Below are 25,863 nucleotides of genomic sequence, written 5' to 3'. Positions count from 1 at the left end.
AAATCTCCACTCCACCGTGAAGCTTCCTGGATGTGCTTGTGCCAGATAAAAAGGTAATAAATAAGACAAACACATAAATAAACTTTAGGAAATCTATTTATTATAATTTTCTCTGGTTTTGAAATAAACAAAATCCATCCATCAGAACACCAACACAGCTGACCAATAAACAAAACAATGAGGAGGGAAATTAAACACAAACTATTTTCATCCCACTCAATAACTTGGAGATCTCTCCAAACCAAACTAGGCAGCCCACTTCTAGCTGAAGTAATACCCAGGCAAGCAAAAGGTGGTGATACTGTACCAGCCTTCCTTCCCCAACCTGATGCCCTCTAGATGTTTTAGACTATAACTTCCATCAGCCCTGGCAAGCATGATGCTGAGGCTGATGGAAACATGCCTGTGTTGCCTGGGACTAATGGGATTGTGTTGCAGTCCAAACATCTGGAGGGCACCAGATTGGGAAAGGCTGAATGGCAAATCAATACATTATCAAATCCTGTATATTGTGACTGAGAAGACCAAGCAACTTGGAGCCACAGATGTAGCTTTAACTAGCTGTTATGGGCATAAACACAGAGAGAAATTAATTTTCAGGACAGAGCACCAACCCACAAATCAACATTTTTGGAGAAGCAATTTCCTAATTAAACAGAATACAGAGATCTGATCAAAAGTGGTAATGGAATTGGCCTGTCTTATACTAGGAATAAGGCCATCTATTTACATTCCTCTGGTATATTATTTCACCATATACTCACATATTTTGTCTTCCTCATATGGTCAAATCATCAAGGGATAAATGCGTAACAGGAATATTGGGGATCATTGCATGTGCTACCACTGTTACCATATAATCTATCTCTGATGGATGTCAGGAGTGCTTGAGATGCAAAACAAACAAACAAACAAACACCCTTACATGCGAAAAATGTGCAAGAGAAAGATCCCCACAGATTTTGCAAGAAGGACCAAGAAGAGGAGCTGACAATCATTTGCTATCCTGCTCACAGATCTCTTGTCTTAACCAAAACTCCATGTGGATTTTCCAGCCCAGTGACACATTTCCCACACAAAATCCATCCTGTAAAACACTGCCTCTAAAGCACTGCTGTGGATTACATCAAAATGTTGCTAGCTGGGTCAGGATGAGATGACTATGATTGGCCATTAACAAAGAAATTCTAAAACACATTTTCTCTCAGTTCAGAAAACCAAACAGTGGAAGCTGATAACCCTACATTTTTAAGTTGCAGTTTGTGGGAGAACAACTGATACTAGAACTATCAGGCCAAGCGTAATCATGAGAGGCCAAGTCATATCAGGATTTACAATCAGGGCAGAAGAGCGTCTCTTGCGGGACACAGTGAACGATGTCATAGCTCCTTCCTTCTCCTTCAGCTGCGCCCATAAGAATTTCAGCTTTGTGGGCGGGAAGAACTTTGCCCCAAACAGGTTGCATTTGGGTAGGAAGAAGTGGGTCAGGTGAGCAGTGGCCACCTTGTGGATGAAATTGGTCAAGACCCTCTCGAAACACTGAGGGACTTCAGAAGGCTTCCAGTCTTTATCGGCCTTCCACTCCCACAGGGTGTGCAGGAAGGATGTCTGACTGTGGTAGGAACTCAGATGACCCAACATTTGAGGGTATTCCATCTTGAGAGCATTCACAAGGTCCTCCAGCATCTTCAAGCAGTCTTTCCTAGAACAGACCCCCCCCCCGTCATTAGCCTGACTCATTCAGATCTTTTCTTAGAGCTTTTCCCCAAACAATGTCCACCCCCCATCTCTCTGCATACAATGAACTATGGTTATCATTTCTGAAACTTGGGTAGTCACTTGACGATAGGATTTGTGGCATGAGGTATATCTCTCTGGCCGTACAGTATGTCATCCACACAAGAGCATACATGGAGGATATCTGCTGAGGGGAACTATGGAAAAGAGAAAACCTTTGGGGGCAGGGTGGTGGAGAAAGTGATGGCGGAGCAGTTGCTCTTCCCTTTACTAATATATGACTACTATGCCTTGGAACTTGTCTGTACACTATATTGCTCTAACTCTCTTGTAACCCAACAGCAGGGAACAGTTTCTCTCTCACACACACATAAAAGAAGCACTCATCCCTACATGCAGCAGGTAAGCTTTCCGTTCACAAAGGCACTCCATGCCAAACATTGCCACTCCTGGTCAAACACTCCTTTCTGCACTGCAATATCTCAGCCAAGACACCTGCCAAAGAGCAGGCTTTCTGTTATGAGTCTTAAGTCTTCTGTGAGCTCAGAAATGGAACGTCAGGCTGAGACATATAAGGAGGGGGTGAACAGGAGGATGACATGAGGGAGGAGGCTGAGACAGAGGAACAGAGGCTTCTTTGTGTGCCCACTCCACCAGTAGGTGGCAACAGGAGAACAGGCCTTTTCTGCAGTGGCTCCCCATTTGTGGAATGCTGGTACAGCTGCCCATCTCATTTCAGAAGCCAGGGATGCCATCTACTGAGGGGGCAGGGGGCAGCCCCTCAAAATTTTCAAGAAGGGGGCAGCTCCCCCCCACAGCGATCCTGAAAAGGATGCACCAGGATAAAGCTGCTTCACCCTGCCACATCCTTTTGAGGATTGCCAGGGACGTAGCAGGGCGAAGCATCTTTGTCCTGCACACCCCTTTCACATAGGCAAGACGGCTGGCAGGGGAGGGGGTGGCAGTCTGAGCTGGCCTGGCCAGGTTGGCAGGGGTATCATGTGCGTGAAGTCATGCATACACAATGCCCCCCCCCCCAGCACCTATGTCAGAAACTAAGTGCTGCCCTCATTAATCACAAACCCTAACAATGTTGCCAGGCACACATACCTGCAGCACTTTGTCTTGTGATACGATTGGGACCTGCTGTTGAGGTTCAAAATCTCTTTTTCAACATGAGAGAATGAAATTCTCCAGGTCTCTGAAATATACAGGAGATAGACATGCACCACTCTGTGTCAGTAATCAATATTATCAAGGAGCTGGAGACACCTCCTTACAAGGAAACGTTTGGTGGTGTACAGCTTTTTAAAAAAATTAGGGGCAGGAGACATGTTATATGAAAGAGGTGGATTAAATTATGCAGGATGTGGAGGAGGGGTGCCAACTTGAATATTGTGGGGTCCCAGGTAAGCCCTGCCCTCAATCATAAGACGAGGTGCACACACACCATTTGAATGGCAATGCCCATCAATGGGGGGGGGGGTCCCCTGAAATATGTTTTGGGGGAGGGGCCATAGGGACCTCAGTCCCCTGGAGTTGGCTCCTATGGCTGCTGCATTCCTCCTTGCACCTAGCCCCTTCCTTGGCTGTCTTGCCCCCAATTTCCGCCCAGCAGGGATCCAAGATCAGCTGGGCTAAACACAGTCCAGGCTTGCTTCCAGGTGGGGGCTTGTTGCATGGGATCAATGCTCAATTAATGCACATTTTTCACAGCATCCACACAATCCAGATTTACCATATATGTGGAAAATTCAAAAAGCTTCATGCTTTGCTGACATGTGACATGTTTAGTTATTTTCTACAAAAATAAAATCCTTAATGGGCACGTGTGTTCGTTTGTAAGTGGGAATCTAGGTGAAACCTACATATTGGAAGAGTTTGCTGGGAAACTGGAATCTTTGCCTCTATTTGCAGCCTGAAATTTACCCCTAACAACCCTTTGATGGCACCAGGTTGGCTGACAGAGGTAAGAGGGGTATGTTACCTTTGTTGTGCCTCCCGGGGGATTGTTCAGCTATGAAATAAAACACCCTCATCAAATGAAGCAGTTCTTTCCCCTTGATCAGCTCCTTCGCCTTCTTCATGCATGGCCACTGGCCAGTCATCTCCAGAGCAGGGACGAGGTTCAAGGACATGAACTTGGCGCCTTGGTTGTCCAGCATTACAAGCTGAACTGCTGGACAGTTTGACTTCTTCTTCTCCAGCCTCATCTGCCAACCTGGAAAAGGCACTGAAAGACCAGATGGACAGCTAGGTGAACAACTGAGGCAGCTCAGGGGGCCAAGCAGCCTGCAACGCTAGCAAAAAATGCAAGCCAAAAATGCAGTACACCCCCAGGTGTACATGTGCGCAGCAAATTTATGAATTTATTTAGCAGGATTTATAAACCACTTACTTTAAACGCAGGTGGCGCTGTGGGTTAAACCACAGAGCCTAGGACTTGCTGATCAGAAGGTCGGCAGTTCAAATCCGGGGTGAGCTCCCGTTGCTCGATCCCTGCTCCTGCCCACCTAGCCGTTCGCAAGCACATCAAGTGCAAGTAGATAAATAGGTACCGCTCCAGTGGGAAGGTAAACGGCGTTTCCGTGCGCTGCTCTGGTTCGCCAGAAGCGGCTTAGTCATGTTGGCCACATGACCTGGAAGCTGTACGCCGGCTCCCTCGGCCAGTAAAGCGAGATGAGCACCGCAACCCCAGAGTCGTCCACGACTGGACCTAATGGTCAGGGGTCCCTTTACCCCTTTACCTTTTTAAATCTCTAAGCAGTTTACAGAAAATGGGTTTGCTGGTGATTATAACTCTGTGAGGTGGAAACTACAGTTCATAGGATTCTTTGGGGGGAAGTCATATGCTTTTAATGTGTGTTGGGTATCCCAGGCATCCTAGGGAGTTGCTTGGGATGCCTGCATAGTTCAGCAAGCTGTGGCTGGCAATGTTTACAAGCCTCCCAGGAATGTGTGGTGCCTGGGTGCAGTATAAAGTGGTTCAGGTCTGTAAACAAATCCCCACTCCGGTGTTGGCTATTCATCCTTTCCTCCTACCCTCACCCCAAATCCCTGATTGGCCACACCTGAATAAGAAACTTTAAGAAACTGGTCGACATGTTTCCGGAATTCCTCCATGATGTTCCGTGGGGAGATGGTCTTCCCATCCTCCAGAAGGAGTGTTGCTGGGAAGCTGCGAGACTTTCTCAAGAGAGCCAGGGTGTAAAAGAGGCCGCCATAGCCTTCCACTTCAGTGTACTGGACGTCCTGTGGGACAAGGATGCTTAGCATCACCTCAAACTCGCCCGGATGCAAGACCTGCAGGCAAACCAACAGCATCGTTGAAGACAACAGGGAAGGAAGGAGAGGGCTTGAGGCACAGAACCAACCCTGCCTCACCTGTCACACTGACTCTGAGGTCTTCCCTTCTAGCTGTTTTTGGACTTCAGTTCCCATCAGCCTCAGCCAGTATGATCCGTGGTTTGAGATTATGGGAGGTGTGCCCAATTGCATTGCAGGGGGTGGGGCAGGTTAGTGGCGGCTGCAGCAGCAGAGCAGTAAGGAGACAGATGGCAGCTTCCTTGAGATTAATTATTCCTTGAAGATTTACTCCTTGAGTGCAAATGGCCTGATTTAGATAACTGTTATGCTTCACCAGCATTATATTGGCTTTTTGGATTTTCGTACCAGAAAGTCTAGGCAGAAAGTCTAGATTTTAGTATCAGAAAGTCTAGACAGCATCTTAAAAAAGCAGAGACATCACCTTGCCAACAAAGGTCCGAATAGTTAAAGCCATGGTTTTCCCAGTAGTGATGTATGGAAGTGAGAGCTGGACCGTAAAGAAGGCTGATCACCGAAGAATTGATGCTTTTGAATTATGGTGCTGGAGGAGACTCTTGAGAGTCCCATGGACTGCAAGAAGATCAAACTCATCCATTCTTAAGGAAATTAGCCCTGAGTGCTCACTGGAAGGACAGATCGTGAAGCTGAGGATCCAATACTTTGGCTACCTCATGAGAAGAGAAGGCTCCCTGGAAAAGGCCCTGATGTTGGGAAAGATGGAGGGCACAAGGAGAAGGGGACGACAGAGGACGTGATGGTTGTATAGTGTTCTCGAAGCTACTAGCATGAGTTTGACCAAACTGCGGGAGGCAGTGGAGGACAGGAGTGCCTGGCGTGCTCTGGTCCATGGGGTCACAAAGAGTCGGACACGACTAAACAACTAAACAACAACAACAACCAGAAAGTAGCAGTAGTAAGTATTTATTACAGCACAGGGGTCACTGATGTGGGGCCTGCAGGTGCACAGGCACCCACAGGGGCCTTCTGTAGCACCCACAGGGTTCCCTCCCATTGCTTAAATTAAAAGTCCATTAGGTGTGGTTTGATCTACAGCCATTATGTTACACTGCTATTACAATCTTCATATGGCACAATACCCACTGGTTCTAATGGGCTTAGGCAAGTGAAACTCTGTGGTGGATTGTTGCCTGCAATTTGAATCCCCATGGAGCAGATGGGTTCAGACTGAGGCTGAGAGAGCCTGCAGCTCACCTGAGGCCATATGGTGAGTTTGCTGCTTAGGTGGGATTTTTGAACTTTCCTCCTCAGAGCCCAGTTAGGTAAGGTGTAGGAGGCTCGATCTCCTGAAGTTTTATGGGGTGGAGATGTCCTCAGTTTTGATCAGAGCGGCAGCACTGAGATAAGGGGTCTTTAACTATTTCTACTAGGAGTGGAGAACTTTTGGTACCCCAGATGTTGCTGAACTACAACTCCCATCATCCCTGATCATTGGTCACCTGGCTGAGTCTGATGGCAACTGGAGTCCAGCAACATCTGGTGGACCACAGATTCCCCAGCCCTATTCTACAACTTGGGTCCCCTGATGTTACTGGACTTCAGCTTCCATCATCCTTGACCACTGGCCAAGCTGACTAGGAATGTTGGGGATTGAATCCCAGCAACAACTGAGAGGTTGCCCAGGTTTGGATAAAGCTGCTTACCTGGCATTTGTTATACATTACCTTTTCATACTCATAGCTGCTGCCTGGAACGAGTTCCCTGGTGTCCCTGAAGTAAGGCCTGTCTGGGCAATCATGCAGATAGGTGAGAAAATGACTGAGGAAGTTCTCAAGCACATCTGCTGCCTGGGCTCTGTCTGGCTCCTTCAGGGGCAGAGGCTTTGCCTTCTTTTGAACCAGTGTGTTGCTCTCTGCCTGCAGGGTTTGGTGGTTTCCTTCTCTGCCTCCCACAGCCACTGCAGACAAAGCCTCTGCATCTTTGGACACCCACCCATCACCTGCTAGAACAAAAAAACATTTCGGATCATAGTTGTATTTAGTTCACTTGCTAAGGTTTTATATTATTATTATTATTATTATTATTATTACTACTAGTACTACTACTACTACTACTACATTCCACACTTCCCAAGGTAGTGGGGAGTTCCAGTAACAGCTGCCACATGAAATTAGTTTTGTTGTGAGATTAATGGTGTATTTGTAATATCTGGAGGTTTTGTGCATGTTTTACAAATATACACATTGGGCAGGGAAGACTGGAGTCAATATCCTTGTGCTGGCTGGAGCTGTTGGGAGTTGTAGTCCAAAACATCTGGAGGGAACTAGGTCAAAGAAGGCTGATCTAAAATGTTTAGTACAAAAGTGGCACCAGCAGTAAAATGAGCGTAAAATAAGCAAGATAATAACCTACCTGCCGGCTCCTGCCTGAGCCTGTCTGGCCTCCGTCTGGACCAGGGGGCTGGTGTCCCAGGATGCTCCACAGTTTGAGGGATTTGGGGCACCTTGGGACTTTGCAGATTCCCATCTGCAGGCTCTTTGGACTCTGCTGTTGATAGCAATGGGGTTTTGCAGCCAGGCACCTCCTTATCGCTGGCCTCTGTGCATGTCCTCCCTCTGTTCTTACTCTGAGACCTCTTCTCCATCTTCTCGCCATTCCTGACAGGCATGCTGCTGAGAATGGGAATGAGAACCGGGCCTAGTTTCACAGACCACTCTGGAAGCCATGTTGAAAGATTAGCAGCCAGTCTTCCCCAACCAGATGCCCTCCAGATGTGTTAGACTCCAACTCCCAACAGCCCCAGCCGTCACAGTGAAAGGTTGAGGGTGATGGGAGCTGTAGTCCAAAATACCTTGGGGCAGGCTGCCCTAAAACTACCTGAGGAATCTCACATCCTGCAACAAGGGTGGGTGCTAAGGAAATATTTTGCTTAGTCTGTGGTTGGAGTAGCAGCACATTTGGCAGGCCTGGCAGGGAGACTGGTGTGAGAGGAAGGAGACGAGGACAGACTTTTTAAAAGTGAGTTTTCCTGCAATAACACTGAGCATACAAAAGAGAACACAGTGGTACCTCAGGTTACATACACTTCAGGTTACAGACTCCCCTAACCCAGAAATAGTGCTTCAGGTTAAGAACTTTGCTTCAAGATGAGAACAAAAATTGTGCTCCGGCGGCACGGCAGCAGCAGGAGGCCCCATTAGCTAAAGTGGTGCTTCAGGTTAAGAACAGTTTCAGGTTAAGAACGGATCTCCGGAACGAATTAAGTACTTAACCCAAGGTACCACTGTAGTATATAAACAGACCAACAAGTGTGTGGAGCATAAAAGCATAGTAGATATCAATAAAATTACTGAAATAATGGTTGATAAGTAAGTGAAGAGACACTAAAAGGCTAGCAAATATAAAGATGGAGCTGTTTCGTGTTAAATGAACTTACTCTTGGTTTGTAGGGAAGTTGATCTGGACGTTGGGCTTCTTTGTTTTTACTATATTTAAATCCCCCTAGCCTATATTCACTAGTAGGGACCTGCCTATGCAATTCCCCAACCCCACAGAGTTTCCTAAGGAGCCTTACTTACCCCAGAGACACCAACTGCCCACTTCCAACGGTCAAACCCAAACCCCTCAGAATGTTAGGGAGCAAACATTCCTGATCAGACAGGAGGGCTGCTTGGAGCTTGGAAAGTTCATTTTAAAAAGGAACTATTTCAAGTTCAACATGTCCCCAAAGGAACTGATTCTGCTCCATGTTAGTCCATTTACAAAATGAACTAGTTTGGTTCACGTTTAAGTAAATGGGTTCAGGGCTTCAGCCTTGCAGTGGTATAAGTTTTCGTGGACAAGAGCTCATCTCATCAGACGCTTTTTCATCATGCCCAGAAATACTATGTTGTATCTCTGCAAAAAAACCAAAACCCAACATTTTTCTTTGTTGATAAATAATTATGATAAACTTGAAAGCTTGTTGATTCATTCATGTCTTCTTAGTTGGTCTTTAGTGAGAACATTTTTAGATGGTTTCCATATAGATAGCTAAACCTCTTAGCAATCCTTTGCCACCGAGTTTACAGGAGCTAGTTTTTCATAGGAAGTTTTAATGTTTGATGTTTTATCTTGTTTTGTATGCTGCATACCTTATTTATGTATTTTTATTAAAGTGGGGTCTCTAAATATTTTGATACAGAAATAAAATAAACTTACTTGTGTGAGAAGGAGTAATCAATTGTGCCTCAAACCCAGTGGAAATTTACAGAAGACCATGTATGCAGGCAGAGTCAGCAGCTTGAGCGTGCTTCCTGTCAGTTAGACCACAAAAGACCACAAGGATCTTCAGAATGCACAGCTCCCATATTAGGTAAAACTCGGATAATGAGTGTAGATTGGTCTATGTATTAGAGTTGTGTTGAATTGCAATAGGTAGATTGTAAGCCAAGCCTCTAAGGGAGGGGCGGCAGCAATAGGAACAAAAGTCACGATCCGTAGCTTGCTCGGGGCCTCTCCGTACTCTTGAGTGCGGGGGGGCCCGCCTTTGCAAACGCGTTACAAATAAAAGGGTTATCCTTATATCCAAGGTTTCCTTGTCTTGTTTGGTGACCACGTTCAATATCTCACAAATTGGCGCTCCAACGTGGGGCCCTCGACGAGCTGTGCAGCGACCCCCGGTGAACGGGTAGGCGCCACTCCGATTTTTCGGAGAAACCTGACCCGGGCGTGTCTGTGACGGTTCACGAGGGCTGATTGACGGAAACCTGATATAGGGAGCTGAATCCGAGACTGAGAGGGAGAGATATCGCGGTCGGGGACCGTGAGTACCCAGCGGGGACGCCCGCCTGTTCACTAGTCGAGGGAAACGGCGCTGAACTGCATTGGGTGAGTAAATCCTGGGATTTATAAGAGGGACGGGGGTGAGAGACTCGTCTCCTGAGTGAAAGAGAGGTTCCATACGGACGCGTGAGTGTGGATCAGGACCTAGTCCTGACGAGAGGATTAGCTTGCGGTTCCGTGGTCCCGCGAGGGAAACGGCCAGGCGAGTCCGCGTGAATCTGTGAGTGAGCGGTTGTGAGACATTGTAACAATGGGCAAGGGACAGAGTACGTGTAGAAAAGGGTCTAATGGAGGAAAGCAGGATCCCATTGATCCGAATAGTCCCTTGGGGCAGGTCCTATTAGAATGGGATGAAGATGGGGTGAGACAGTATACCAGGGGCCTGTCAAAAGTAAAAAATGATTAATTTTTAGGGTAGTTTGGCCCCAATATCCAATAGGACCTGAGAGAGGTTATAATTGGAATCCAGAAGGGGAAACTGATACATATTGAAGGAAAGAGTGTACATGACCAGGAGCATGCCTCCTGAGAAGGGAGGGGGAAGAGAGACTGACTTGCCAGTAACGGGTGAAGCAGTTACTGGTGGGGCAAGATAGGGTTGTTGTGCAAGGGGCTGTGCAAGTTGAGATAAACAAGGCTGTTGCGCATGTAAGGAAATGCAAGGAAACCTCCCCACCCGATGCCCAAAGAGGGGAAGGGAGGAAATTGGGAAAATAAGGGAAAGGGAGATGTGAGGAAGTCGAGGAAATAAGTAAATGAAAGATAAAGATATGGAAATTGGATGTGTTTTTAGATGTTTTTTTTTTTTTTTCTCTTGGTGTTTTGATGTATTGTTTGAAATGGCAAAAATGACTGGCAGAATCTGAGACCAGGGAGAAGAGTCGATGGAAGAAGATTGAAAAAAAAAATAAATTTAAAGTATATTTACAGAAATATTGCAAAATTGAAAAATGTTATAAAGGATTAAGCAAAAACTGACTGTTAATGGGCTAAAGTGGAAAACTTAGACTGTGTTAAGATAAAATATAGAACAAGGATTGAGAAAGAGGGAAAGGATTTGCTGAATTAGCTAATTTGAACTAAAAAAAAAAAAAAAAAAAGGAAAGTGTGAAGTGTGCCAAAGTAATCCAGTGAAAGGATGAATGTTTGAGTGGTCGGGGTTTAGCGTTTCCCCTTGGCTAACCATATGTGGGACTGTGCATTTCTTGAAGTCACAGTCTGGAGTGAGAGCTGCTTGCCTGAATAAAATTGTCTCTAGGAGCGGATTACTTTTACTTTGTTGAGGAAAATTAAGATGGGGTCGGGAGGGAGTAAATGCACCCCTTTACAATGCTTTCTGAACAACTGGAAAGCGGCTACTAAAAATGATGATTGGGGATTCAAACTGAAGAGAGAAGAGGCTCAGGAGGACAAGCTGTGGCCACCATGCCTTTGAGGGTGGTTTATGATCCTCCCGGGGTGCCAGACCCCAATGGAGTGGTCCCTGAGCGCACTTACACAGTGCAACATGTGCCACTTTCCAGTGCTGATGTATGTCACTGGAGAAACCAAAATCCATCCTTTGAGGAAAACCCAGCAAAAATTATTAAATTGTTTGAAGGCATTTTTAAAACTTATAACCCCACTTTTGACGACGTGCAGTACCTTCTAGACTCCATCCTGACCACTGAGGAGACTAGAAGAGTACATGTCGAGGCGAGAGCCTTTTTAAGGAACTAGGGAGTGGACGGGGGCCAACTTGACCAGGTCTACCCCCCCCCCCCACCACTCCACGGTGGAATTATCAGGAGCAGGCTGATTTAGCCAGCCTTACCACTTACAGCCAGCATGTGCTGATACGTTCATCTCAACCCCCTGCTGTGTTTTGGGTGGGATACGCCCGAGCCTGACCAAATGCAGGAGCCTTGGAGTCATTGGGGTTGGTGGCTGGGAATTGCAGTGGGAACCCTGTGCTCCTGGATGGCCATTTATTTCTGCTGGCATGAACGCCATAGAATTTGTGGGGAAAGCGCCCTGCAATTATTTCCCCTAGTTGTTCTATTGCTTTTTCTAGTAGGGGAGCCCACAGCTGCCGGAGTTCCCCCTTCTCTGGTATGGGGCCTCAATCTCACTAACCAGATGCGTGTTTGGGGAGCCCACAATCCCTATAATAGACCTGGGAGGGCTGGGACTACCACGTGGTTGGGTTCAGGGACTCTTTGCAATGTTAATAGGGCCCCTGCTAATTCTTTTGCTCCTCTGCTTGTGTATTCCCTGCTTATTGCAATGCTTGCAAAATATGGTACAACGTGTAATGACAAAGATGATGAATCCTACGGTGATTGCCCTGATGAAGGAATATAAGCCAGTCCCCCAGGACGAACCTAAGTATATTGGGTTGTCCAATAGAAAAGGAGGGTGGTTGGGAGACCCCAGAGGGACAAATGGTACTCCCCAAAACAACTATGATGGGAATCTTGGAGAAAGTGCACGAGAGTGGACATTTTGGGACTGAAGGAATGATTAACCTAGTTAAGCCCCTGTATTGGAGCCGTGACATGTGGCCAATGGCTCATGCCATCGCCTGGAAATGTTTAATTTGTCAGAAGGTTAATTAAACGCGGGCAAAGAAGACAGAAAGAGGGGGGAGACCCCTCGCAGTATGGCCTTTTCAACGAGTGCAAGCAGACTTCACTGAACTACCGGAGAGGGGAGGGCAGAAGTACTTATTGGTCTTTAAAGACCACCTGACGGGATGGGTAGAAGCATACCCCAGTAGAAAGGCCACAGCTCAAGTAGTCACCAAAACATACTAGAAAGCCTCATTCCTAGGTATGGAATGATCGAGACATTGGACTCAGACCGAGGAACTCATTTTACCCAAAAGGTGCTGCAGGAAGTCATGGGGTTGGTAGGAATAAAATGGGACTTTCATACTCCTTGGCACCCCGAAAGTAGCGGGAAGGTGGAGCGTGCAAACGCAGAAATTAAAAAAAACATTTGACTAAATTATACTTGGAAAATGGACTACCTTGGACGAAAAATCTACCCCTGGCTTTGTTGCAAATGCGGGTAGCTCCTAGGAAGGACACGGGATTGTCCCCTTTTGAGATGATGATGGGACGGCCTTACCTGACACAGCTGGGGAACCCCCAGATAGTATTCAAAGACTTGTTTCTGAGGAAATATTTGCAGTCACTGTCCCAGTCCTTATTATCTCTCCATAGGCAGGGAGTCTTGGCACAAAGACCCCCGTTGTTGGAACAACAACACCTTTTCCAGCCTGGCGACTTGGTCCTGATCAAAACGTGGAAGGCGGAGGAGCTCAGCCCGAGTTGGGATGGTCCTTTCCAGGTCCTGCTCACCACTGAGTCAGCAGTACGGACCCGAGAACACGGATGGACTCACTATCACCGGGTAAAAAGGGCCCCGCCTGAGAGTTGGACGGCAACACCGAGCCCAGACAATCCGTTGAAGGTGAAACTCACCAGATCAGGGACCAGGAACCAGGGAGGAGATTAAGGACAGTGAATGCTTTCCTGATGTGTTTATTTTGTACTTGCAAGTGTTTCTACGAATGTTGTTGCTGCGCTCACTGTGAAGCATGTGTTTGTTGCGTGCATTGTACTGAAGAATGCTCTATAGTCTTTGTAGAGGACATAATAATTCAATATTGTAGAGTCACTCTGCAGGGGGTGGTCCATTGTGAGTTACTAGAGACCCCCACGGTGACTCTAGCCTTGAGATATTTGAGGAAAACGCCAGATCCGAGACACTTTCCCTGAGCCATGAGAGGGTTAATGCTCCTTTTCCTGGGTCTGGGCATTGCCCGGATTTGTTCAGGCACCCAGGACCAGGAATGTACAGAGTGTATCCAGACTACTAAAACAGGGAATAAAGTCACCAGAACTTTAATGTATTACAACGTGGCCCCGGAGTGCCTCACACAATTAAGACCGTGTATATATAATCAAACTCAGTATTATAGGTGTCAGACCAAAGAAAATAAGACAGAATGCTATGAACCTCTGGCGGTGGGGCCGATCACTTCAAGTATATATGTATATGGATACAAAGAGGGAACTGCAAACAAAGGGGAGGGAAGGAAGACAATGTTCTCTATAGCCCAAGGCAGGCAGGGGTACATAGCACACAATGTAACGAGGGGAGGGGAAGCAGTCCATGTATGTTTCGATGCATGCACCGCTATAGCCAGGGGACAGGGCCCGAACAACTAGGCAGGAGTGACATGTGGGTCCCACAGCTGGGAACAGTCATATTTACAGAACAGGAAGTATTTGTCCAAACGGATAGGAGAGACCAATGTGGGAGCAGGGAGTGGGACGCGGAATTATTGGTACACGGAGGGAGTTAATAGGCAGCCCAGTTACAGGGGACCTGAGGGGGTAAATATCACCACTAGGGGAGCATCCACAGACTGCAAATCTGGAGGATGCAATCCCGTCTGCCTATGGGTCAAGGAATCTACAACAACCACACCGAAACACATATACGTGGGATTGGGGATAGATGGTACAGGGAAGGATCCTTATGGCTACTTAATTATTCAGGTACACACGAGCAAAGTAACAAAGAGACCCATTACGGTCTTTGATAGTTTTGAGGAACAGATGCAACAGCTCAACCATCTCCCTCTTCCACCTAAAGCTCACAACATGTTTCTAAGCTTAGCCGAAACAATTGCAAAAGAACTAACAGTCAGGAATTGTTTTGTATGCGGGGGCACCAACATGGGGGATCAATGGCCCTGGGTAGCCCATGAGGTGAACTATACTGAGGTCTATAAAAGCCAAAAGAATTTTACCTACCACCATTTGGGAAATGAGATATGGCAGATTTCCAATCAACTGGTGGGAACAGAATGCTTTGTGAGGAATGACACCAATGGAACATGGGTAGGGAATATGCCCTGCCTAGGGCAATGGAATGGTAAAGAATGGTGGAGCTCGGATAATCCCTCCAAAAAGTGGCCCTTATTGGACTCATAGCTGCTGGGTGTGTGTTAATTCCATGTGTTTTGCCCATATTTGTAAGGGCAATCAATAATTCTCTTTCTCTACTAGCGCAAAGGCAGGTCCAAACCCAGCTAATGTCCATGCGGTATGCCCCTGTGCCTACGGAGGGCGAAGAAGGAGAACATTGGGAATTGTTATGTGAATTTGAGGCAGGGTACAACAAGAGGGGGGAATTGTGAGAAGGAGTAATCAATTGTGCCTCAAACCCAGTGGAAATTTACAGAAGACCCTGTATGCAGGCAGAGTCAGCAGCTTGAGCGTGCTTCCTGTCAGTTAGACCACAAAAGACCACAAGGAGCTTCAGAATGCACAGCTCCCATATTAGGTAAAACTCGGATAATGAGTGTAGATTGGTCTATGTATTAGAGTTGTGTTGAATTGCAATAGGTAGATTGTAAGCCAAGCCTCTAAGGGAGGGGCGGCAGCAATAGGAACAAAAGTCACGATCCGTAGCTTGCTCGGGGCCTCTCCGTACTCTTGAGTGCGGGGGGGCCCGCCTTTGCAAACGCGTTACAAATAAAAGGGTTATCCTTATATCCAAGGTTTCCTTGTCTTGTTTGGTGACCACGTTCAATATCTCACACTTGGGAGTAAGGCCTATTAAATGCAGACTAAGCTTGCTTCTGAGTAAACATGTGTATGCTCAGCTACACCAAACCTGTCTTTGAACTATGTTATGAACTATGCTCTGTAAGTTGAATAATTTGTCTTTGAACTTGCTTTTCCTCCTCCCTCTCAATTCCTTTTACTTCACATGTTATGTTATTCTGAGAGCTTTTTTGCCTAAAGAGCAAGGGGTGTGTCTGTGTGTGTGAACTCAGGATAAAGTGTTCATTTCCTAATTCTTTTTCTGCAGGAAGAGTGACTAACCAATCTAGCAAAGCTAACAATGAGTTTTGTGGGACCTAAAAGTCCAGCGAATTCATTATGGCATTAGTTTTTGTGAACTGTTCATAATAAATTTGTGAGGCTTTAAAGTGCCACAAAGCTACTCCACTGGAAACTGATCTGTTATTGGTTCTCATCTATAACAAATGGGTGTGGCTAAACCTCGGGTCCTGGGTGTTAGATTAAAAGGGACAATGAGTGACATCTCCAAAATCATTGGAGGAAACAGCTGGATCCTGAAAGAAAGTTGAACCTGTAGCCATTGTTCATACAAACTTAATGGATCTTACGAGATGTGTGAATTAAGGAATTTGAATGTATTATACAGCCTAAGCAATGGAAAATTGCTTTACATTCTGTGGAGCATTTCTTCAGACTGGAAATTGAGACTGATCCATCAAAAATAAATATACAGTGGTACCTCAGGTTAAGTACTTAATTCGTTCCGGAGGTCCGTACTTAACCTGAAACTGTTCTTAACCTGAAGCACCACTTTAGCTAATGGGGTCTCCTGCTGCCGCTGCGCCACCAGAGCACGATTTCTGTTCTCATCCGAGGTAATATTTCTGGGTTAGCGGAGTCTGAACCTGAAGCGTATGTAACCTGAAGCGTATGTAACTCGAGGTACCACTGTACTCTGTTGACATAAAATGGAAGAATCCAATGAGAGGCGCCTCCCCCCAATATATATATAAATTCTGCACTAGAAATCTGTCTAGAGTTATGTTAATATTCAAACCACACACCCCTGGTCTAGCAGGAGCAGCATGAACTCATGCAGGTTTACTGTAGAGCTGGGCAACTGTGGCCCTCTAAATATTGCTGCACTACAACTCCCATCATCCCTGACCCTTGGCTATGCCAGCTGGATCGGATGAGAGTTGGAGCTCTGGCCTTGCCACTGTCTCAAAAAAAGTGTTTTTGCACTGCATTGTGGCCGCATATAGCACCCTTTTCCCTGTAGAGAAACAGATCCACCGCTAAAACTGAAGGGAATGTCTCATTTTATCATTTTAACTCTCTAGCCCTCATTGTTCCAGGAAAGTAAGAGTTTGTAAAAAAAATCAAATTCCGAAGTAAAGTGAGACACCAGTGTCACCTTACTTCTCTCGTTTGTTCCCTCCACCTTTAAAAAGTTCTGTTTCATGTCAACCCAGCCCTCCCATCAATCCATTGTGATGGCTGAAAAGAAGCGATGGGGGGTGAGGGGAGGGATTTTTGGCCCAAATTCGGCCCCGCCTTTGAGGACTTAAAAGCCGCGGACCAAAGCACTGCGTGCTTATTGGGCCTGCGGGATTCACACGTGGAGAAAGGTGACGCGGGGTTAGAACGGGAGGACGGCGGGATTTCTCAACCCGTTTTATTCGCGAGTGACTTGTGCGTTGCAAAGATGGGGGGCTCACTTCTGCAAGTGCCGAGGCTGGCACCTGCTTGTGGAAAGGGTTGGGTGTCTTTTACAAGGTTCATTCGAATTGATCCGTTTACACGCAGGCTGGAAAGGGGGGGGGGTTGTTTCTTTTCAAAGACCCCCCGATAAAACCGATGCTTGGCCGGGGGTGTGTGTGTCTCCCCCGCTGATCTTAGCAAGGTGAAGGGACTCTGGTCTGGTTTGACTTCGAAGTCGCTTCGGTTTCGGTTAGGGGGCGTTTGGTTTTCGGGTCGGGAGAGGTGAGGTGTACTGTACTCGGAAGCGTGCATGCAGGGCTCAATTCGTGAAATTGCGATTAGGGTGGTTGGGCGAAGGGGCTGTGCTCCTGTGCCTTTAATATCAGTGTTTGGGGAGCGAATTTAGCAGCTTGTCATCCCAGGCACACGTGCGGAGGAGAGATTCTCAATTCTACATACCTTTTAAAGGTGCAGGAGACCTGCCCTCTCTGTCCCCCTGCCCACCCCAACTATGACTATTTGAGTGAATTTCTTTAGGGTTAAACATTGCAATCCTATACTGTACATATTTACTGTGCTCAATAGGCTTTACTCCCTAGCTCTTAAAATTGTAGACTCATAACCCACCTACTTTATGCCCATTGAACTGGATAGGATTTCTGAATAGGAATTACTTCTGAATCCATAATGCAGAATATAGGGCTGTCAAACTGGACCAGTGAAGGTGCCAGTTGCTGGTGGGGGTCTCTGCCCATCCTGCTTATTCTGTTCCCTTCTGGTCTTTTCTCTGATCCAAGGCTATGTCTTGGCTGTGTGTGTGTTTGTGTGTTCACTGCACATCTTTACAGCAGTCTAAATGGGTCTTACTCCAGTAACTTTGGTGCATGCAGCAGAATTCAAGCCTGGATAGTTTTTTTTTGCCAAATCAGATGGGCATGGGCATCTTAAATTAGCAACCTCTGATTGGGGCCACTGTCTTCTACTTACCCCCCCCCCCAAAAAAAAATGCTGGGGGGGGGGAGCATGCAGGCATAGTAGAAAAACTTTGATGTTAAATTTGGAGGCATAATTTGGACTCCAGAGGTGTTTTTTTTTTGAAGCTGGCGGCCTGCAAATGTTGTTGTGTAGCTGCAGTTTGAACCATGTTTGTAGACTTTCCCCCCTCTTCCAGGTACATCTGGGCTTTGCCTCTTGCTTCCAATCCTTACAGGCTCCCTCAGCCTTGTCACCATGGGCAAAGAGAAGACCCACATCAACATAGTGGTTATTGGGCACGTGGACTCTGGCAAGTCGACCACCACAGGCCACCTCATCTACAAATGTGGAGGCATAGACAAGCGTACCATAGAGAAATTTGAGAAGGAGGCAGCTGAGGTGAGTTCATGCTAGGCCTCAGGCCTAGAATGAAAGGCAGTACCTCTAGGTACGTGCAGAGGGCATTCCTGCTTCATTGACTGTGCCTGCACAACTAGGATATTGGGGTAGCTTTGAACCACTGACACTGCTACTGCTTTTTTATTTTTAATTAATCACTGGCTTCTCCAGGAATCCTATACCCCCTTGTCTGTCCTCTTCTCACTCAGCTGGAGTGTTTTGGAAATAGTGTGCATTTATTTTTATTTTTTTAAGATGCTGACTTAACGGAATATAGCTTCCATCTTCAAGGCTAAGGTGTGTGTATATATGTGTAAATAAAACTATATATCTTAAAGACACTACAGGCTCTGCCATGCCTCATTCAAAAGGAACACAAACCTCGGTTAAGTGTCAAGACCCCTGAAATCTTGCTACTGCTTGGCAGAGTTTGGGGTGGCCAGTAGCAATATATTAACTCTCTCTCTCACACACAGCTACATCTACCTCCTGCAACTGCACAAGATTCAGGAGAAAGCTAGCTTAGATGTTAAATGCCTACTAGCAAGCATACCAGGGATTTATTTTGTTTTAACAAACTATTGTTAACTATTTAAATTTGTTTTAGAGGCTATTATTATTGGTATATGACCAAGTTAACCCTTTCTACCCCTGTTACAATCATTTTGAAAATCCCCTTCGCATGCTATTAATTCCACAGAAAGAAACAGCTCCTACAGCAATGAGTAGGTATGTCATTTTAATAAGGAATGTGGTAGAGAATGAAAAGTTTAAATCTTCCTATGTGCTGCACTGCAGTCCTAATTATAACTCCCCCCCCCCCATTGCCATCCATGCATGCAATTACAGTGGTACCTCGGGTTACATATGCTTCAAGTTACATATGCTTCAGGTTACAGACTCCGCTAACCCAGAAATATTACCTCGGGTTAAGAACTTTGTTTCAGGATGAGAACAGAAATCGTGCTCTGGTGGTGCGGTGGCAGCAGGAGGCCCTATTAGCTAAAGTGATGCTTCAGGTTAAGAACAGACCTCCAGAACGAATTAAGTTCTTAACTCGGGGTACCACTGTAATTAAAAAACAAACAAAGTTAGGCTTCCTGATGATGCATTTTGCATCGTGTATAGTTTGATTGCTAAAAGTAGTTTTCTCTCTTCCTTGCAGATGGGAAAAGGCTCTTTCAAATATGCCTGGGTGCTGGACAAGCTGAAAGCTGAGCGGGAGCGAGGGATCACCATCGACATCTCCCTGTGGAAGTTCGAAACCAGCAAATTCTACATTACCATCATTGACGCTCCCGGCCACAGGGACTTCATAAAGAACATGATCACTGGGACCTCTCAGGTAAGGTTGCTGTCTTCCACTCCCCTGGAGAGGAAACGTGTGCCATTAGTTATGGCTACTTCTTTTTTCTTTTTCAAAACAGTGCAAAGTAAAATGTAACTTACCTTTTTAAAGAAAAGGGAGGAAGAACCAGCTGCACAAAAATACGATGGGGGGGCGGGGGGTGGGAATCTGGCTTGCCAGTAGACCACAAGCCTAACTTGAGTCAACCGTGTGATGCAGCAGCAAAAAAAAGCTAATCAGGCTATATTAACAGAAGTATAGTGTCTCGATCAAGGGAAGTAATAGTTCCACTCTATTCTGGCTTGGTAAAACCATATCTGGAGTACTGTGGCCAGTTCTGGGTGCCACAGTTTGAGAAGTATATTGGCAAGCTGGAACGTGTGCAGAGGAGGGCTACCAAGATGATAAAAAGTCTGGAAATCAAACCTTTGCCCTAACGCAGCCTCATGGGTTGTAGTTTCTGAGGGCTGTTGAAACTCCATTAAAGATTTGTATCCCGTTTCATGGCACTAATAGTTTCTAGATGAATGTAAATGACTTACGCCTACCATATTAGTTTGCCCTAACTGTCCCCCAGATTCTACCCTGACTCCTTGGGAGTCCCTAGACTCCAGACAGTATTCCAGAGCTGTCTCTTGGTCCCCCAGGCTGACTGTGCAGTGCTGATTGTGGCTGCTGGCATGGGTGAGTTTGAAGCTGGCATCTCCAAGAGTGGGCAGACCCGTGAGCATGCCCTTTTGGCCTATACTTTGGGGGTGAAGCAGCTCATCATTGGGGTGAACAAGATGGACTCCACAGAGCCTCCTTACAGCAGCAAGCGCTACCAGGAGATTTCCAAGGAAGTGAGTGCCTACATCAAGAAGATTGGCTACAACCCAGCCACTGTGGCCTTTGTGCCCATCTCTGGGTGGCATGGAGACAACATGTTGGAGCCCAGCAGTAACGTGAGTAGCCTACAGTATTTTTCTCCCCCTTTCCTCAAACCTACTCAGTAGGGAAGTTTAGATTGATGAGGTCAGTGGTATTTTTCCAGCACAAAGGAACCTGTGGTCCTCCAGATGCTGTTGGACTACAACGCCCATCATTCCTGACTGAATTTGCTGGGGTTGATGGGACTTGGAGTCAGACATCTGGAGGGCCACAAGACCTCATCCTTTCTTTATCCCATGTCTAAAAATCTTACACAAGCATCTGTTCTGGCATTGGAGATTTAAGCAGACATCTTATGCCCACTTTCAAGCATACCTCTGCAGTCATAAGAACTAGAAAGTTCATTTCCCCCCTCCTTTGAGCTGAATTCCACATCCAGTGGAATTGCAGAAGACACATAGCCCTGTTCATACTAAGTTAGGCTGTTTGCCCACCTGACCCACTTTGGCTGATATAGATTGGTAGTAGTTCTCCAGAGCACCATGAAGGAGGTCTTTGGTAAGCTCCCAAATGAAGATCCCAGGGATTAAGCCTAGACTTGCCAAGCTTGTTCCTACCCCCTCCTAAAAACACATTCCCAGGAGAGAGACAGGAGAACATGCCCACTTCCAAAGACCAGGAGGTCTCCAGCTGTAGAATTGCATGATGTGACTTCAGGCTGTCACAAATATTTGCAGGCATGCTCAAAACTATGCACATGCTCTTCATCTCTGTTGGCAGATGCCTTGGTTCAAGGGCTGGAGCATCACCAGGAAGGAAGGCAATGCCTCTGGCACCACTTTGCTGGAGGCTCTGGATTCTATTATCCCTCCTTCCCGCCCTGTTAACAAGCCCCTTCGCCTTCCTCTGCAGGATGTCTACAAGATTGGTGGTATGCATTATTGTACTGGTGGGATAATAATGTAAAAGGATATTGACCTGCGCTTCAATAGTTATGCACAGTGCAGTGATTCAATGCAGGCAAATATTCCAGCTTTCAGGAGGAAGAATTCCAAGTCCTTGCTGGTCTGCATTTGTAGCCTGCATTTCTGCCAAAAAGGCTCCTGGAGCAGCTTACATAGAATCAACTGAAGGCTTGCAGTCTAAAAGCCATGGCACACAAGGGGAAAGAGACTGGGATGGAAGAGGAGAAACACAAACTCGGCCACCAATTCTTAAGTGTTAAATAGTACTACTTTACATATGGAAGCCTAGTGGGTTGCCTGAGGCTGACTAGGCCATATTTTTCACTACTCGACTGGGGACAGCTGTTGTTCTATGAGGCAAAGCTTGGAGTAACTGGGTCAGGTCATTAGCTGTGCAGCTCAGTGTGTAACTCTGTTGCTTTACCCTTAGGCATTGGCACTGTCCCGGTGGGCAGGGTGGAAACAGGGTTCCTGAAGGCCGGCATGGTGGTCACCTTTGCCCCCACCAACATCACCACAGAGGTGAAGTCTGTGGAAATGCACCATGAGGCGCTGGCGGAGGCCCTGCCAGGAGACAACGTGGGCTTCAACGTCAAGAACGTGTCGGTGAAAGACATCCATCGTGGGAACGTGGCCGGGGACAGCAAGAACGACCCCCCCATGGAGGCAGGCAGCTTCTCAGCCCAGGTGAGGGGTGGGCAGGGCCAGAGGGGTCTTGGGAGATAGAGGAAGCTTCCATATTTAGTCACTTATTGGTCCATTTAGCTTGGTATTGTCTACACTGACTGGCAGCAGGTCTCCATGATTTGGGCCTGGTTTCCCTCCCAGTCCTACCTAGAGTTGCTGGGGATTGAACTGGGGACTTTCTGTATGCAGATGCTCTTCCACTGAGCTGCAGCCCTTCCCATAATGCTTGGTTGCACATCCTTGTAACTCCATAAAGCAGGGGTGGGGGACCTTTTTGGCCTGGTGGGCCAGGCCTTTATCTCCCCACACCTGCACAGGCCAACTTACTACCTATCAATCAATCAATCAATCATACATACATACATACATACAAACGTATGCTGCCTTTCCACAGTTCAAGCCATGCTCAAGGCAGCTTACATAATGAATAAACACATAACTACAACATAACAAAAGTAGACATCAGTAGTAAATTCAAAAATACAAAACGAAACCGAACAATTCCCATATATCACAGCAAACAATACAAAAACAACAACAACCTAGCAATAAGAGCAACAACTCCCTCCTCAATCCCACCTCAGCAGCCTGAGGCCCCACCCTCCCAGATCGGGTGTAAAAAGGCCAAGCTTCATTGGATGCTCAATTCTCATTTCCAGTCTGCCCAGGTTAAGTACCTTAAAATCAGGGCCAGAATCAAGGATCAACATGGCTGATACAGTAACTCATAATGTCATTCCATTCCCCATGGGCTCCAGTCACCATTGAGATCAAGCCCTTTGCATTACAAGTATTCTGAATCCTGAACTATTATTACTGTCCTGGTCAGAAACATGGAGTTGCCCCAGGTGACATGGCATTCAGAGAAGAAAACAAAGCTTGTGGAATACTGCATAAACAGCAAGAGGAATCTGTTGAAGTCGAACAATCATCCAATGTCAAGTGGGCAGTTTCCTGCCTCTGCTGTGTAGCATCATCATCATAGAACAGGACTCAAGGTGCCTTAAAATAAGTAAAAATAAGAACTGCAAAAAAGGGGGGAAAGCAATCATTAAAAAAGTAAACACTGATAGAACAAAAAGCTATATACATATAATTTATTTAAAACCTTACAAATAATTACAATAAAAAGCAGTACGGCACCAGCTCTTTCATAAAAAGCAGTCAATTCCTAAAAGCCTATTGGAGCAAAAAAAAAAAAAAAAAAAAAAAAATTACCTGCCAGCAGAAGGAGAGCAAGGAGGGTGCCAATCTAGCTTCACTAGAGTTCCATAGTTTAGGAGCAGCCACCGAAAAGGCCATCTCCCATGTTCCCAGGGCTGATGGGAGTTGTAGTCCAAAACATCTGAAGGGCACCCAATTGGGGAAAGGCTGCTGCACAGGTAGAGTGAATGTGTTCCGAAGTCCTACATGTTCTTCCTCCTTGACTTTGATGTTGTAGGTGATCATCTTGAACCACCCGGGCCAGATCTCAGCAGGCTATGCCCCAGTCCTGGACTGCCACACAGCCCATATCTCCTGTAAGTTTGCTGAGCTGAAGGAGAAGATTGACCGCAGGTCTGGCAAGAAGCTGGAGGATGACCCCAAATCCCTGAAGACTGGCGATGCGGCCATTGTTCAGATGATCCCTGGCAAGCCCATGTGTGTGGAGAGCTTCTCTGAATACCCACCTCTTGGTACGTTTGCAGCACATTTATCAGAGACTTGTGGCCTCATATCTGGGATTGGCTAGGAATTCTAAAAAACTAAAACATCAGGGCAGTTTTGAAATTGGTGTAGCTTAGAAAAGTTCAGTCCACTATCTTGATTCAAAATGACTTCCAAATGTATAAAAAAAAAACCAAAAACCCCACAGATGAAAGCCTGCTGCTTGGTCTCGGGAACCATCATGCAAAAGTGTCCGTACTTCCATTTTAATGGGCATCATTTTGGGTTTTCGCATTATGTGAAAGGGTGAAGGTCTAGGTTGCGCAAGGGCCTTTTCAGGTCATTCAGCTATGCCTAGGCCCTGAGCTGGGCAGAGCATCTGCTTTGCATGCAGAAGGTCACAGGTTCAACCCCTGGCATCTCCAGGTAAGGTTGGAAGAGAAACTCACTGGCTGATACCATGGAGAACCGTGGCTTGTCAGGGAAGATGGTACTGAGTTTGATGGGCCAGTGGTATATGTTCCTGTTGTCATCTGGCACTAAGGGGCATTGTGCATGTGCACATACCACAACAGCCATGAGGGCTAGCAACTTGGAGTTTTTTTAAAATGGACTGAAAAATTAGATTTTTGGGTAGCTAAGTCTGTACCCAGTACATCTTGCCCTTGACTGAGGATGTGAGACTGAATTGTGGGAGTGGGTGCAGAATGTGGTTTGAGAGCTTTCTATAACAGGAAGTTTTGAGTAGGTTTGTACTTGATGTGTGTTGCTCATGTAAGGGTATTCTTCTGCTAAGAATAACTGCCTCTGTGGGACCTTCTGGGTCTGTTTAGGAGTCTTCTTTCAACCCTCTCCTGTCTGCCTCAGTAGCTGTTTTGAGTAGACTGAACTTGAAAAGAGTGCACATAAATCGTCCAAATAAGCAAATAATGAATCATTCTGTGGTCAGTTGTGATGAATCAGGTCCTCCTTTGAAGCTTGGCAGTGAGTGATCTTTAACTGTATCCTCCTATTAAATGTGCCACATGCTAAATATTAGTGGCTATTGTATGATATGAGTGGGTAGGCCAAGAGTAGGTAACCTTTACCCCTCCAGATGTTGATGAACTACAACTTCCATAATCCCTGGCCATGCTTCCTAGGACTGAAGGGAGTTGTAGTGCAGCAACATCTGGCAGACCAAAGGTAACCCCCATCTTCCGTTAGGCATTTATTTCTGGCTTTTAGGAAGGCTGCTGTTTGCTAATGGTGCACTCTTCTAGCTTGCAGTTTTGCATTCTACAGCCATTTATAGCTACATCTATGTGACAGCTTTAAAAACTAGTTTAATAATCAGTCCTCCTTCCTAAGGAATACTAGGGGCTGGTAATTCTGTGAGTGAAGCTACAAATTTCAAACTTGGCAACTGCAGTTAAGCCATGGCAGTTCAAACCTGTTGGTCATAGGTAAAAGGATTCCAGAAACTGTGTTGAACTTTCTGTGCCCTAATGAGATCTCTTCTCTCTGGCAGGTCGTTTTGCTGTTCGGGACATGAGGCAGACAGTGGCTGTGGGTGTAATTAAGTCTGTGGAGAAGAAGGCTAGTGGGGCAGCTAAAATAACAAAGTCTGCCATAAAGGCCAGTAAAAAGTGAACAGCTTCTTGCTCCCCCCCCCCCAGCATCAACAGCTGGTGCTTAGGTTCTTTCTGATCCCTGACTGGAGCCTGGCCTCACTCAAACTGGACTGATGGCTGAGCACTGCCATGCAGCGGAAGAGGATCTTGAAGGAAACTGGACACTCTGTGTGGGCGGTGGGTTTAAAAGCCTTAAATATATAAAAATAAAAATGTGCATCTAA

At 46.3% G+C, this 25,863-nt stretch overlaps 2 protein-coding genes across 22 annotated transcripts; one reads left to right on the top strand and one right to left on the bottom strand.

Moving 5' to 3' along the window:
- Nucleotides 1–78: 78 nt before the first annotated feature.
- On the bottom strand, nt 79–19,877 carry LOC310684393 (cyclic GMP-AMP synthase-like). Of its 12 annotated transcripts, none has more exons than XM_083455491.1 (7): nt 19,794–19,877; nt 7,435–7,691; nt 6,747–7,024; nt 4,809–5,040; nt 3,725–3,970; nt 2,848–2,938; nt 79–1,702 (listed from the first exon to the last, which is right to left on the bottom strand). In XM_083455491.1, the coding sequence occupies exons 2-7, from the start codon at nt 7,688–7,690 to the stop codon at nt 1,249–1,251; spliced, it is 1,557 nt and encodes a 518-aa protein (XP_083311617.1). In that variant the 5' UTR covers nt 7,691; nt 19,794–19,877; the 3' UTR covers nt 79–1,248. The 12 variants fall into 12 exon arrangements, with proteins under 12 accessions (XP_083311617.1, XP_083311620.1, XP_083311618.1 ...); XM_083455494.1 differs by lacking the exon at nt 19,794–19,877 and adding an exon at nt 16,854–16,871 and having other exon boundaries at nt 7,435–7,694; XM_083455492.1 differs by lacking the exon at nt 19,794–19,877 and adding an exon at nt 8,597–8,664.
- Nucleotides 7,725–25,863, top strand: LOC310684392 (elongation factor 1-alpha 1-like). 10 transcript variants are annotated; one of them, XM_083455485.1, is made up of 8 exons: nt 7,725–8,040; nt 18,346–18,509; nt 19,675–19,854; nt 20,505–20,801; nt 21,508–21,658; nt 22,123–22,379; nt 23,821–24,055; nt 25,537–25,863. In XM_083455485.1, exons 2-8 carry the CDS (start codon nt 18,366–18,368, stop codon nt 25,656–25,658), a joined length of 1,386 nt encoding a protein of 461 aa, XP_083311611.1. In that variant the 5' UTR covers nt 7,725–8,040; nt 18,346–18,365; the 3' UTR covers nt 25,659–25,863. The 10 variants fall into 10 exon arrangements, with proteins under 10 accessions (XP_083311611.1, XP_083311603.1, XP_083311609.1 ...); XM_083455483.1 differs by lacking the exon at nt 7,725–8,040 and adding an exon at nt 8,685–8,770; XM_083455479.1 differs by lacking the exon at nt 7,725–8,040 and adding an exon at nt 15,530–15,551.

This window comes from Podarcis tiliguerta, assembly GCF_965153285.1.
Source record: "Podarcis tiliguerta genome assembly, chromosome: 8".
In the NCBI taxonomy this organism is placed as follows: domain Eukaryota; kingdom Metazoa; phylum Chordata; class Lepidosauria; order Squamata; family Lacertidae; genus Podarcis; species Podarcis tiliguerta.
The sequence above is the reverse complement of the archived record's forward strand: the minus strand, read 5'-3'. Positions and strand labels throughout refer to the sequence as shown.